General features: G+C 32.0%; 1 protein-coding gene across 1 annotated transcript in view; it reads left to right on the plus strand.

Moving 5' to 3' along the window:
• Positions 1-8,223: 8,223 nt before the first annotated feature.
• LOC127710910 (aspartate--tRNA ligase, mitochondrial-like) overlaps positions 8,224-15,844 on the plus strand; it is a 32,234-nt gene continuing 24,613 nt past the window's right edge. Inside the window, exon 1 of the mRNA XM_052216872.1 lies at positions 8,224-8,424. Coding sequence (XP_052072832.1) covers positions 8,262-8,424 — 163 coding nt within the window. The 5' untranslated portion in view covers positions 8,224-8,261. The remainder of the gene's footprint in view (positions 8,425-15,844) is intronic.

Below are 15,844 nucleotides of genomic sequence, written 5' to 3' on the forward strand. Positions count from 1 at the left end.
TTTTACTAAAGCATGAATTTAATGTGATTCCTCTGTACATTTCGGGATCGGATCTTGATCCTTTATTTTTAAATATAGTTATCATGATTCCATTAGACCAACTGTCTGGGACAATTCCAGTATCTAAAATTAAATTGAATAGCTTAACGTAAATTGGCATTAAATCGTCAATTGTATTCTTTATATATTCATTTAAAATTTCATCACTACCTGAAGCTTTGCCATTTTTTAAATTCGAAACGACCTTTTTAATTTCATCTTCGGTTACTGGACTATTTAAAAATAACTCAACATCGTCTGATAAAGTTTCAAAGTCAAAATTTTGTTCGAAGTCATTTTCTGGCTCGACATTTTCATTTAGGATTTTAAAATGATCATACAATGCTTTTAGAGATATATCGTCATTGTTATCTTTTTTCTTACTATCATTTAGATTATTAAGGATTTTCCATAGAGCTTTTGTATCCTTTTTAGAAATGTTACGCAACTCATCAGCAGCCTTCTGTTGATAGTTTGCAAAAGCCTTATTTAATGTTATTTTATGTTCTTTACTAGCTTGTCTCATTTTACTTCTGTTTTCAGCATTTTTTAAAAAACTATATCTCTTTCGAGCTTTATGAAATTTTTTTCTACTCATCGAGCATTTTCTATTAAACCAAGGTTTTGAATTTTCATGTTTGTAAAAATGTTTATGTTTTTTTATTTTCCCAAACGTTTCTGCTGCCGCATCTTTAAAATTTTTGCTGATATCTAAAACTATATTGTTTATATCATTTTGAGTTGCATCATTATTTACGGACAATTCGTCCAGTTTATTCATAACAGTGGCTAAAATACCTTCGGGATCATTGTGAATTCGATCAGCGTATTCAGATTTCTGTTCACTTTTCCACCTGACAAAAGTTTTATCATTTCTATTGTCGGTAACAATTGAATCTGGTTTACTAAATGTGGCCTGAAGTCTAAAATGTATAAATGAATGACAATCAGAATATAACGGTATAAAGTCAGCAATTTCAAAATAAAAAATCATAGGGAAGAGCATTGATGAAATAATTAAATAATCAACAACACTCGAATCGTCACAAGTTTTCTCCCCAATATCTTTATCTGATCCAACTCTTGAATTAGCAATAGATAAGATAAGATAAGATATTTTTATTTCCAATTATGGGCCCCAAAGGGCATAAACATTACAACATCAATAATTTTTTCATAATACAATACAAACAATGAGATAAAAAAAAAAAAAAGTTAAACGAGAACTATTTAAGTTCTTAAAGAATACGTAGATAAAGAATCTATAGTATGTTGTTTTTTTTTTAATACTAATGCATTTTATTGCAAGTGTGGTTGATATAGATAACAAACAAGCAGCCCAAAAAGAAAAAAAAGAAAAATAGATATCCACATATGTATAGTACACAAAAAGTTGGATCAATTAAATATATAATAATTAGCCAAAAAGAAAGTAGAAATTAAACATGTCCATGACTCATCCTGTGTCAGCAGCAAATAGGAAAGCATTATGGTTTCCTAAAGGCAGCTGACACCAGGGGGCGATACCTTATGGGCCATAGGCATGTAAAATGTGTGTAAATGTCTCTTTCCTACCTGTATCAAAAGCAAACAAGGAAGCATCATAGGTAACTTGAATGCAGTTGATACCAGGGGACGATGCCTCAAGGATATAAGAGAACATTTGAATAAATAATATATCTTAACAATTATTTTTTTTTTAATCGGCTAGTATGTTTGTGATATTCAGATGAATATAATTTTCTATGTCCAATCAAATGTATATACACACATAGATTTCCTTTAACTAATCTTCACTAAGGAAGATGTTTGTATATAAAATTACATATTATTTTAAGTAACTCAACATTTTCTACACTAAATAACCAGATAATTTTGCTTTGACTGTTCATATGATTAAAATAAGAATTATATTGTGCAATACTAGCTAACATACAATTTCTATCATCCTCAAATTTGTTACAATCAAATAGAAAATGAGCCTCATCTTCGACAGTATTGGAAGAACATTTATTACATATTCTGTTAATTCGGGGAATACCCTGATATCTACCTAATTCTATTTGTAATCTATGAGAAGATACACGTAATTTAGTAAAACTTCTTCTAAGTTCAAAATTCTTGATCAATGTTAGATATTTTTCAAAACCAAAATTTGTTTTATATAAAAGGTAGGTTTTCAGTTTACTGTCTGAAAATTTATCTATTTGTTTTTTCCAACAGCTAATAAACAATATTGATAGCTTGGTTTGTATATATTTCTTAAATTTGTATAAGGATTCACAAAATGGAGCATTTATGGCATTTGTATAGTCAATACCAAGTATTTTAAAAACAACATTTATTGAACCATACCATGATGTTATATTCATGTGATGTAGTGTCTTTGATTGTGTATATGCCTCTTTTAATAGAGGAAAATTATTACCTAAATTCTCTAATCTATACCAGTACAATAACATTCCTTTTATAATATTAAAATATATTGGAAATCTTCCAAGTTCAGATAACACTGCAGCATTTGTTGTTTTCTTGTGTACCCCAAGTATAAATTTACAAAATTTTATATGAAGTTTCTCACAGGGTAAACCTGAATATAATTTTTCAAAAGATATATCTTCCTTCTTACATTTAGAGGAAAGAGAATTAAACATCCCCCATATTTCGCTACCATATAATAAAATAGGTTTTACAGTGTGGTCAAAAACATGAATACTTGTTTTTACATCAGGATTAAGTGATAAAAGATCTTTCCTTAATTTGAAATGAGCTTTCAGGGATTTTTTGTATAGTTCATTTTGAGCATAACTGAATGAACCAGATGAGCTTAAATATAAACCTAGGTATTTGTATTTTGAAACACATTCCAGATTTATATTCTGAAATGTGAATATCTGTTTTACATGTCTGCCTGCCTTGTTGAAAATCAGCACCTTTGTCTTATTAGTATTCACATTGAGACACCAATCTTTGCAAAATTTATCAAGCATTCCCAGCTTTTCTCGTAGTCCTTCAGCTGATGTAGATAATAAAACAATATCATCAGCATACATTAAACAATGTAGATCTTTGTCATTGACATTAACTGGGTCTCTAGTATCTGACAAATATCTGGGCAAATCATTTATGAATATCTTGAATAAATTCGGACTGAGGTTGTCACCTTGTTTGACTCCAATATCTAATGGGAAAAAATCACTTACTTGATTTTGAATTTTGACACATGATTTGCTAATTTCATACATACTTTTAATAATGTTATAAAAATAAGATATATAAATTATTTTTTCTGCACAACTCTAACAGTCTATGACCATACTTATTAGGTCTACATGTACACTGAGACACTCTTTGCAAGGTGATTTTGTTTTTAGTCAGATTCTCAAAATCATATAAATACTGTAATATATCAGCATCACAATCTAAATCAAACATACTAACAACTGACTCATCAGGTATAATATAATCGGGTAAAGACCCAGTTTTTGAGTTAAAATCGCCAACTAGGGCAACATAACAATTTTCAGTGTTTGTTAGGATATTCAATTCATTTTCCAATTCTTCAAAAGCTTCTATAGTAGAATACTTAGAATTTTCAGGTGGTACATAAACACAGCCAAAAATTACATCTGAATTAAGTGACAAAATTGATTTCGAAATTTGAAACCATAAAACAAATTGACTCTCAGTATTATGGAATTTCAACTCTTTTTCTAAACTCTTTCTATAAATAACAACTATCCCACCTGATGCTTTTTTAAATTTTTTTCTATTTTTTGTGACATAAATATAATCGTCTGGTAAGTTTAAATTATCTAGGTCAGTTAACATCGTTTCAACAAAAATACAAATATCATGTTCAAGCAAAATGTCAATGAAATCAGGAGACAATAGTCTTTTCTTAAGTCCACACACATTTAAGAAACACATATTTAAACTACCATTGTTAATTGTATATTTCTTATTCAAAGTTTCATTACTGTTCGATTTCTTTTGAGGTTGTCCTCTTGCACCATTCCTCTATCTGCCAGAATTCGGAGAAGCATTTGCGTGCGGTGGACGAGGAGACGGTCCCTGTCGCTGTCTTTTGCTAGGAGGGGTATCACTAGAATAAGACCCTTTTGGGCTCGTGTCATGGTTTGTCGTCGAAGAGCCGGTATGCTCTTTTCTAGAGTCCTCTAATACCGTGTCAGGAATGTAGAGCTGATTGTCTATATATAGCCTATCACGCACAAGAGAGGCTTGTCTATTTTGCTGTTTGGCCTGTTTTAACACAGGATACAGTTCCTTCCGCTTTTGTTCAATTTCATGAGGAAATTGTTCCCGTATTCCATACAGTCTACCTTTAAGTCTGGTAGCATTTGCTAATACATATTCCAGATCGCGGTGATATAGGAATCTTGCAACTATTGGTGCTCTTCTGTTGTCTCCCTTTGTTCTGAATCGATGCACATTGCCGAATTCGATCTTGTAGGCGATCCCCAGCTCATTGTATAAAAAACATCGCAAAAGCTCTTCCGTATCTTCACCCGGAACTCTATGCAATCCCGTGAAGATCAGATTGTTTTTCATTGACCTGCATTGCAAGTCAAGAATGGCTGCCTTTAGTGACTCAATTTCTTTCGATTCGATGACTGTTGGAACACTCGGTTGGACGATAGTGTTCTCTTCGAGTTTCTTAATTCTCGTATCATGATTGTTAATATTACGTCTGTTAGTTTTTACTTGTCCAGTTACCTGATCAAAAAAATTACTAACACCTTGGCAGCTAGTCTCGCAGTCTGACAGCTTTTTGATGAAATCGCTCGCCTGGTTTTCTAATGTTCTAACCCTAGCCGACACCGTTAAGAAATCTTGTTTCAAATCATCAAGGCGCTTTTCCATATTTGTTTCCATTCGTCTCATTGTAGAGTCGATACCCGTAACTATTTCCAAAATCATGTTTAGCAATGCGCCTGAGTTCAGATTTACATCATTGGAAGCGTCAACGATTCTTCGGCTCTCCTTAATTAACCTCGACGTATCGCTCATCGACATTCTTTTGATATGATTGGTTGTTCTTATAAGTGAAGAGGTCAAATTTACTATAAAACAGCTGATTTTACTATAGTCCAAAGTCCACTTTCATTCAATGTCTATTTTAAGCATGAGCACTGCAGTAATTTGATTATTAAATTAAGCCAAGCCAACACTCTATTCCTGCAAAGACCAGATAAACAACGAGAGACACAAGACATTATCCGCACACCAGTAGCAGATATTACAATCAATGGTGAATGGGCTCAAACAACTACCAGACAACCCTTCCTTCTTGCAAATGATAACATCAATTTTCGAATGCTTGTCTTCGGTACGCAACACGACCGGGCTCACACATTTAGCAGCAGCAGACACTATTTACTATTTTTACGGTATATTCTACGTATGTCCTACACTATTCTACCAGCTTTACACAATTAATGCTATAGTTGATGGTACAATGGTTTCACTGGTTTACAGTCTCCTACCCGGTAAAGATCAGCACATGTACACAAGACTCCTTACCGTTCTTCAAGAATTATGTCAGCAGTACAACATTCAACTACAACCAAGAACCATGTTTCTTGACTACGAGATAGCCACCAGGAACGCAGCAACTTCAGTCTTTCCTGGCATCAAAATCAAAGGCTGCCTTTTCCACTACACACAATGTATACGGAGGAACGCACAAAAACATGGTTTGCAGACAGCATACACAGAAAACGACGACACCCATCTACTTGTACCGAGAGCTGCTGTACTGCCACTATTACCACAAAACACAGTTGAAGATTCTAGGTTTAATGCTCTAGAGGACATTGATGATGCAGATACTGCTATACCAACACTGGCATTCACAGACTATGTTACTAGCTACTGGGTGGAATGCAACCAAAGCCTATGGAACCATTACACAACAGAAGGTCCTGAAACAACAAATAATCTGGAGGACTGGCATAGCAAATTAAAGAAGTTGGTCAAGGCACCCCACCCATTGTCTTTAGTATGATCAAGTTATTAAAACACGACGAAGTCCTCCACGCATGTACCCTTCTCCAATACAGAGCTGATGGGAAACGTGTTCTCAACAAAAGAAAATATCGTGAGATCGACAACCAACTTGGACCATTGAAAACAAGACTACAAAGTGAAGAACTCACACCAATTCAGTATGCTGATGCTGCATCTCACCTCTTGCACATTGACTAAGACTTTGTGAATTCTCTACATGTTTAACAATTTTGTGCTTCTGAAATATATACTGTGAAAAGTTTGTGCTACTATGTGTTCAATTTGATATATATTGTGCAAATACTATGTACTATTTACCAAATATGCTATACAATTATTTAATAAAATATTGTAATGTTAAAAAAATGTTTTCATTGTCTTTCTTTTCTACAATTTTTACCTGTATTTACCTTGATTAATTAGTCAAGTGTTGTTACAAATAATCCAACATAACCCAACTTAATCTCTTTGTTTACAAAATAATTCTGGGAACTCCTACATGAATTTCTTAACATATATACTATGAAAGATGTTTTTTATATTTTAATTATAAAAGGTTCTGATTAAGTCAGTATTGTTCTCAGGTAGATCTATGTGTTTTTCCTACTAGAAGATGATATTTTGCTGTGAATTTTTCTGCCATTTCCTTATTTAGGGTATGTATATTGAATTGTAATTGTGTACCCTTGATTGATATTATGATTATGTTTAGTAATTTTTTGATATTTCTAATTGAAACAATATTGATTGTCCATGAACAAATGTTGATTACTTTGAAGACTTTCTCTAATTTCATACTTTGACTGAGAAAAGTTAAGAATTGTAATTTCAGAAAGGGAGATAATCATGTTCTTGAAGCTTTTATATATCTATGTATGACTAAATGTTTCTGATGCATTTAATTGATATTTGGATAAGCAATCTTTATTCAAAGTTAAAGTTCATTGAGTTTATGATCTGCATTTCAATAGACTTATGATGTTTTGTGTTTTTCTATTTTTTTTTCCACAAATATTGGCCGGGATTCGAACTATATATATGAATTTAGACTTGTTTATATTTTTTCGTTTGGGCTTGTATTGTATTTGCCTTCGGGTTTATATAATCCGTTCATCCTATTTCGACTCTTCCAAAATTCAAGAGTCAATCCTAAATTGAGGTAAATTATATGGCCATCCAAATACCGTTTCGATTCCTAACATCACTGAAGAGACATTAATTGTCGAAATCCGGATATGGTGTACCAATTTTTGCACCTCATGTTTGCGGTATACCATCTTTTCCGCATGTTTATTGTTTTCTGTTTGGTATTAAATTAATAATTAAGATCAATTTTGTTACATCTGATGATCCGTTTATTTGGCAATCGCCATGGCAGTCAGCAGGGTTTAAGAAAATCCGTTGTTCGACCTGCTAGTCAAATGCATTTTGTTAAAATATACTTTTTCAATTTTTTGGTCTTTTGGAAAATGTTGTTTATGTGCTGTATTTGGACCCCTCTACCAAGAATTTTTTTTTTGCATGCACACGTATAAAAATTGCGGTTTTTATCCAACGCAAGCATAGGTTTGAACGTTGTTTCCAATTTAGACTTGTTTATATATATATATGAATATACAATAAATTCATGAACCTTATATTTGTGCTTTCGTAAGCCAGTTTATCGTTTTCGGAGGTTACAGTTTATTGGATACCTAGCTACGCCCCTGATGGCTGCCTTTCGAACGTGTATTATAGGCCCGCTTCGAAGTACAAAAGTTCTAAATTTTTCTATAAGAATCGAAATAATTCTATCATGCCATGCGCTATGCTCATTTTTACATGAGTAGGCATTATATTTGTCAACATTTTACACCTCGCTCACGGTCGGTATAAAGATATTAACAAATATAATGCCTATCCATTTTAAAATGAGCATAGAGCATGACATGAAAAAAATATTTCTTGATTTATAATTATTCTACGCATGCGCAGTAGTTAGTAATCATCTGATGGATAACTTGATATCATAAGAAGAAGTCTACCTCAATACACAATATTTTTCTGTGGAATTTTCAAAACGGACATAGTGTAACAGTATGTGGTGTTCCTAATATGAATAAACTTCCGCATACGTATAAACAGAATATATACAACTTACTAGTTCCGCTCCCCTCTCCCACGAATCCCATCGTTTCGATTGTGGAGGAAGAATGTTTTCGAAGTCTTTGTCAGTTTCTTTATTAAGATTTAGCAGGAGATTGATCAGTTCGAAATTATTTAAAGACCCGTCTCAATTATTCCTTGTCCGGTCGATTAAGCCAAGAGCGAAATCAAAGAGACCTTCGTCGACAGCCAGTTCAGCCTTGAATGACCGTTAGTAAATGATATAAATGAAGGAGACAGAAGTGTACATTGTAACTAACGACACGTTTCTATATAAACACCATACTTCAGTATTTATCATTCAAGAAGATAATCTCCCCCTGAAAAGCCTTTCTTGCTTTTGCTAAATCTGAACTGATTATTAATTTGGCATTACGTTGAAATGTAAGAATAATAAAAAAGTTATTGTTACACTGGACACTAATTGCCGGAATGTGAGGTTGGGTTAGCAACTGATAAATTATGAATGTAACAATAATCATACTTGCCAACCTCTGACAATGAAAAATCATGTCATGACATGACATGTCAAAAAGCATGTGAAAACGTGTGATGTAGATGCGGACTTTTTAAAATGAACATTACACAAATTTGTTAATATTAAAAAAAAAACAGTATTCTACTGTAAACCGTACGTTTATTGCATTCAACAGTGGCCTATTTTTGCTGCTTTCAAAACAACACTACTAGGCAAATATTCAAAATAACTGCCAGTTTGGTTACATTTACATGATAACAAGGCACACAATATATCATTGAGTTCTGATCATAATTCAGTGTAGATTTCTTTACAATTGAAAATGCTCTCTCACAGTCAGAATTGTTATTTGGCAAAACCAAAATAGCTTTAACGTTTAAATAGCAAGCTTTGAAAGAATGTCATGATGTTTTTTTTTTGCCATAAAAAAATGTCATCTATGTCTGCCATTGCTCCCCACAAATTATATATGTTGCTATTGTCTGGTCAAAACTGGGTAGTTCATCAGAAGACAGCTCGTACTCTGAGAACTGATCCAACAGTTCTGTGATATTCCCTTCCCATATGGCCTGTGGAAGTCTGTTGGCTAGATTTGAAACTGAAAAAGAAAAATATTTTATAATTTGAATACCATTGAATGCTTTATCAAATAGTTACATCCTCTCACACATGTTTTTATGATTGCAAATGATTGATTATGTTTGCAGATGATCCAATATAAATATGAGAGTAACATAGGGTGCACAATGCATTGATCAGCCCTCGGTCACTTTCTTTTGATTCATTTTAACATGAACTCCCAACTTTTTTGGTACGTACACACGTATCGTTTTCGCTTAGCACTCGGCTCTTTAGACAACAGTACAGGTCCAGAAAGTGATTTCTTTCTGCTGGACATTTCCCCAAAGTGAATTTGAGAGAAAGAAGTCACAAAATCTTAAAACCTACTTACAAACTTACCTGAAATGAAGGGCTTTTGTTGTTCGTCCATATCCATATCATCCATATCGTAAATAAAGGTAACAAGACATTTCGGCACCCAGACATATCGGCACCCAGGTCCGAAGACATTTCGGTATCCGTTTTGGACATTTCAGGATCAGGACATTTCGGGACCAAGACAATTCGGCATCTCATTTTTTTCTCTATATATATCAGAGACACATAATACAATATGTCTCTGTATATACTAAGAGAAATAAAAGAATTGTTACAGTAATATTAAAATCCTAAATAAAATATGCAATACAAAATTTGAAGGTGTTTGAATAATCATTATAATCATCATTTAATTAAATCCTAAATAATGGTGTTTGAATAAACATCATTCAATCAAATCATAATTGATTGTAAATTAAGATGATGTTTGAATAAACACCATTTAATTAAATCATAATTAATTGTAGTTATGCCGCATTAATCAGTATTTCATGTAAGTTATAATGAAATTTGATAATTTCTCAATGGAGATCAATAGTGTACAGCTTGTGTTAACAACTTGTGTTATCGTTTGATCCTTACATCTCTTTTAAAAGAGAACACAACACCTGAAAACTATATTTTATTGTTTTAACATTACAAGCCATAGCATAAAAGCGTGTGCAAGCCATAATGAGTAAAAGCCCAGAAACATATATAAAGGTCAACACTTTTGAATATTTTTATATGTTATATTTACAGTATTTAAAATATTGAAATATTTACTATCTTGTGTTCACCTTTTATGCAAATCTAGTGCTGTTACCCTATCTATAAACTGTTGAATATAATTATAATAAATAAAATAAATATAATAAATATGCTACATGTGTTTTATTGAGTTAATACTAGAATACTAACGGAATAGAACTATGCATTACATTAAAACTATTACCATGATTACATGAATGATGAAATCTATGAAATCAATTTTCATGCATGAGGAAAAAGAATACACACGAATAAGACAGCTACCCAAATGACTAAGCTGCAATACAGTCTTCACAAATAAACAACAAAAAGAATAAACTTCTTATTATACTTCATCGAAGATACCATATACAGTAATGTCATAAATAGTGCAGGAATCAAATTGATAATTTGCAAAAACAGTCGAAAATAATTGCTATATTTACACTAAACTTGCAATTGAGGTCATGCCCACATATCAGTCCCAAGTAATTTTAATTTTTGGTTCAATATATACTGATCAAGGATTTAATTAGGTCTGAAAGATAATAAGATGTATTTTAATACATATTACTAATCTCAACATACATTGAAGTGCATTAATGTAACAATAACACAATGTAACCGTAGACACAATTATTATTGTTATGTTTTCGTAATTAATCGGTTCCTAATCCAACCTAGCATTCAGGCAATTAGTGTCCAATTTAACAATAACTTTTTTATTATTGTGACATTTCAAGGTAATCGTAGCCAGTGCCTATTAATTAATGTAACGTAAAATCAATAAGTTATACTGCATTGAAGAGGAACATAGAATTTCATTTGCAAATTTATTAATCTGTTTTTAATTTTTATGCCTCCGCTGTAGCGGTGGGGGCATTAAGTTTTACCCTTGTCCGTCTGTACGTACGTACATGTACGTACATCCGTCCGTACGTCCCATAATTAGTTTGTCTCAACCAAATGTTATAAAATTTATACACAATGCTTATTACCACAAAACACAGATCAAGTTTGAATTTTGGTGGCGTCACTTTAACCCTTCTAGAGTTATGCCCCTTTATAAATGGAAAAATTGTAAAACTTTTAGTTTCCGGTCTCTTACTTAAGTTTGCCTCAACAAAATGTTATGAAACTTATTCACAATATTCATTACCACAAAACTAAGATCAAGTACAAATTTTTTGTTTCCATTTTCTAACTTTAGTTTGCCTCAACCAAATGTTATGAAACTTATACACAATGCTTATTACTACATAATACAGATTAAGTACGAAATTTGGTGGCGACACTTTTACCATTCTTGAGTTATGTCCCTTTATAAACATAAAAATTGCTGAATTTTTGGTTTCAGTTCTCTAACTTTAGTTTGTCTCAACCAAATGTTATAAAACTTATACACAACCGTTCTAGATTTATGCGTGTTTACAAATAGAAAAATTGCTGAATTTTTAGTTTCTGTTCTCTACTTAAGTTAGCCTCAACCAAATGTTATGAGACTTACACACAATGCTTATTACCACAAAATTTTTGGGTAGCATCACTTTTACCGTTCATCAGGTATGTCCCTTTATAACTTTATGATATGCAAGCGGGGGCATCATCTGTGTCCACATTTATTTTGAAAGAAATTTGGGTTCTGAATTCTAAGCATGCTTTGAAATGTTTGATATTACTATATATCTGAAAACCGTAAGTTTCCTGAGAGGATTATAAAATGATGACATCATATGTCCCAGCAAGCATACATGTATCTTCCAATGATGTGTGGGAAAAAAGGGAAAACTCAGCATTTCCTTTTTAAAAGTTTTGTTACATGTAGTTAGACATGTTAGATTAAACTAAGTTGAGTTTTTAAAAATGAAATAAAAGTATTTGTCTGCAGATAATAGCAGTATGCCCTACATTGTATTTCAGCAACACTTCAGTAATTGCAACAATGCATTACCAGTGATTACCTCAGTGATTTTGTCAGGGCTCGTCATTTTCGTCATTTATGAAACGATTTTCTAAACAAAGAAAGTTTTTCTGATCAATATCGTCACTAAAATTTGTAAAATTAAAAAAAAAAAAAAATCTTTCGAAGAAATCTACAGTTACACCTGGTGACATATTTATGACAAGTTTACGACCAAAAGCTTATCAACTGTCACAACAGTTGTCATAATTTGTTGTTACAGGTATTCTGTCTATCCTATAGGAAATAATGATCCTCAAAATTAATTAATTTGTAAATAGTATCGGTCAGTCGACATTTACGATTTAATCAATTTATCATTCAATCACTATTTGCAATGTTTACCGTAGTTTCATGATACAAACGTAACTAACTGAAGGACGAAAACTGTAATGATTTCATTAGGAAACATTGATTATCTTGAAATTATACATTATAATTTCAAAAATCAGACGTGTTTTTGTCCAGTTCTGATTTAAAATTGACGCCATTTGTATTCATTTCTACTGTATATAAGCCTCTGCCAGTAGGAGCACCTCTGTAACAAGAAAGATAACTCAAATTTATCCTTTTCTCAATACTGATAGACCAACTCAAGATCTGTCTCCATCCTTCTACTATTAAGGTTTAAAACAAATGTAGGCCTTTTCAGTCCTGGTGCATAGATAAGAAGGTCTTTGGAGGGGGTCTTCATTTTGAATTCTTTTTTTTTTACACCATATTTCTTCATCTTTAATAATAATTCTTTATTTTTTGGGTTCTTTTTGTTTGTATTCTTTGGATTTTAACCCATTATCTTTATTCCGTAAACCACACCCAGACCCTCAGCTGACATGGCTAAGGACAGGAAACTTAACTCTTCCAATTTATATCTCTCAGGTGACTATTTTATAGGGACTTTTCTCAGATCAAAGATGCTAGCAGCTCTATTTTCAGGCAAATAGTAGCTATTTTATGTTAAAAATAGTAGCTATTTTAGTATTCTAGATACCAAAAAACTACTTTTTAAATGTGATATGCATCTTTATTAACATAACAGTTTGTTTTATTTAATCTTTATTGTTTAATTTATTTGTATACCACTGAAATGCTGAAAAAGAAAATGAAAGATCACATCAAACATGTTTTTTGCAAGCCCATGTAACAACTGCTATAGACTTATGCTGTTACCCAAAAAAGGTCGGTCTCGTATAACGCAAAAGTGACTAAAGCCCTCAGAATCCTAGCTTAAACCCCATTACCTGGTGACGGTAACTGGTAACTCATGGTACAAATTAAAACTGGTCCTCATAGTGTAGATTTGTACAATGTGTATTATTTATTCTAGAATTATTGTTTGAGCTGATCAAGTGCCCAGAGAATTGCTATCTGTGCTACCCTCTTGAAATAAATTATTCACTTATTTTTAATTTACTTACCTACCTGTGCACTGTTCTCAGAACATGGGTATGACTCCACCTATTACTCGCACAGGAGTTTTCCATTTTGGTATTCTGAGTGCTGAGCAATTTTCTGATTTGGTCAACCACAAAATCCCAAATGAAACCCTATTAACTTTATTTAGGAAAATATTTACCAACTACCACACCTCAAACCAGTAACTTTTAAGCCTGCAGCAGCATTCTGTAAACCTGTAATCATGAATTATTTTCCAACATATGTTTGTTTTTAGAACTTAAACTCATGGTGTATCTGTTGTAACTTTATTCTTTTTCATAGGGAGTCGGCAAATATTCTTCTGATCCACTGACAGCAATATGAGGTGTATTCCATATCTAACCTCTCAAGCCTCTGAAAGTCTCAATGTCTTCCCCCCTTGTTTTGGTGTCATACACCTGTCAGGGAAAAGTTAATGTTGGTAAGGTCACTAATGTTGATCCTTAAAAATATATTTCATGATTCATCATGTTCTAATTATAATATGTATAAGATATTATATAATTAAATCTAGGTATGTTAAAACTTGAAAAAAAAAAAAGTTCCTCATTATTCTTTCAGAAATATAAAAGTTTTTTTTTTGCATTTTCCATTGGTCAGGGCAAAGTTGGCATTTTTTACCCTTAAAAATTAAATTTTCATTTTTTCCCTTATTAATATTTAAATATGATTAAATTTTGATTTGCTCCAAATTTTAGTTGAGAATTAATAATAAGTTATACGCATTTTCCATCCTTTGGACTTTATTCATGGCAAAGTCGATGTTTTTCCCTTAGAATTATTTTTTCTTTTTTGTATTCACTTAAAAAATGATTTAATCCAAATTTGAAGTCAGTAGATAAAAAAATAGAAAAGTTATTAATATTTTTCTGTTGGTCATGACATAAGCGTAACCAAACGTTGGTTTGGTCAATTTTTATTTTTGTAACCCAAAATTGGTCAGGCCATGGTTTCTTACCCTTATAAATAGATTTTATTAATGCTTTTCTAATATTAATTTAATAAATATACAATGTTAGGTCAATGTCAGAAAGATATCAATTTTTTGTATGAGACTGTTATGTGCCGAATACTAAATAGTTGATATTTTTCTGACATTGACCTAATATTGTTTTTATACTGCAGCTAAAAATGGCTACAATTATAGTTATGAAAATGTTTATACAAAATATAAAACTCATTTCCATCCCTAAACGAACCTCAAATTGTGAAGAAAAGTGACTCGACATGAAATTGACACTGCACGAAATATCACTTTGTAACAATATTTGGTAGATAAAGACAACAAGAAGTGTTCTAACTGCAGTATAATCTTGATTTGTTACAAATTTGAAGTCTGTCTTCAATAAATAAAAAAGAAAATTTAGCATTTTTCTTTAAGTCAGGACATTCGTCGGGACATAAGTGTAACCCCTTGTTAATCCTTACAGATGAAAACATACATGTACAAAACTAAAGCTGCTCAATAGATTTAGTATAGACACTGACAATTTATAACAGGATAGAGAACTAAACTATTTAAAACAAATAAAATATAAAAGGCTTAACCAATCTTTAATGATACATCATCATTACATACAATGTTGTATATTTCCACTTATTTAAAGTTAGCATCAAATAGGTTTGACTGCAGTGAAATTGTTTCGTTTCAAATTGAGGCTAACGAAAGAGAGAGGTAACTCTTACATTAAATTTATTTTGACTTAGAAGCCTGAACATATTTTAACTTAATTGTTCTGACTGTATATTTTCATATTGTTCAACAAAGATGTAACATTCATTTTTTAATACGCCCCTTTACGGGACGTATTATGGAATACTGTTGTCCGTCGGTCGGTCCGCCCATCTGTCCGTCCGTCATCAACATGTCGGACAATAACTCAAAAACGCTTTAACCAATTTGCATGAAACTTTGGTGAATTGTTTATATCTATTGATGTGAGCTCCCTTTCGTTTTTTATAAATTTTAGATTTTACATTTCCGAGTTATGGGGTTTTATTCATTAATAAAGGGTGATTTTCCAGTTTTCTGACAATAACTCTATAACACTTTCACCAATTTGCAAGAAATTTTGGTCAATTGTTTA

The sequence above is a fragment of the Mytilus californianus genome, unplaced genomic scaffold (assembly GCF_021869535.1).
Source record: "Mytilus californianus isolate M0D057914Y unplaced genomic scaffold, xbMytCali1.0.p SCAF_8, whole genome shotgun sequence".
Lineage (NCBI taxonomy): Eukaryota > Metazoa > Mollusca > Bivalvia > Mytilida > Mytilidae > Mytilus > Mytilus californianus.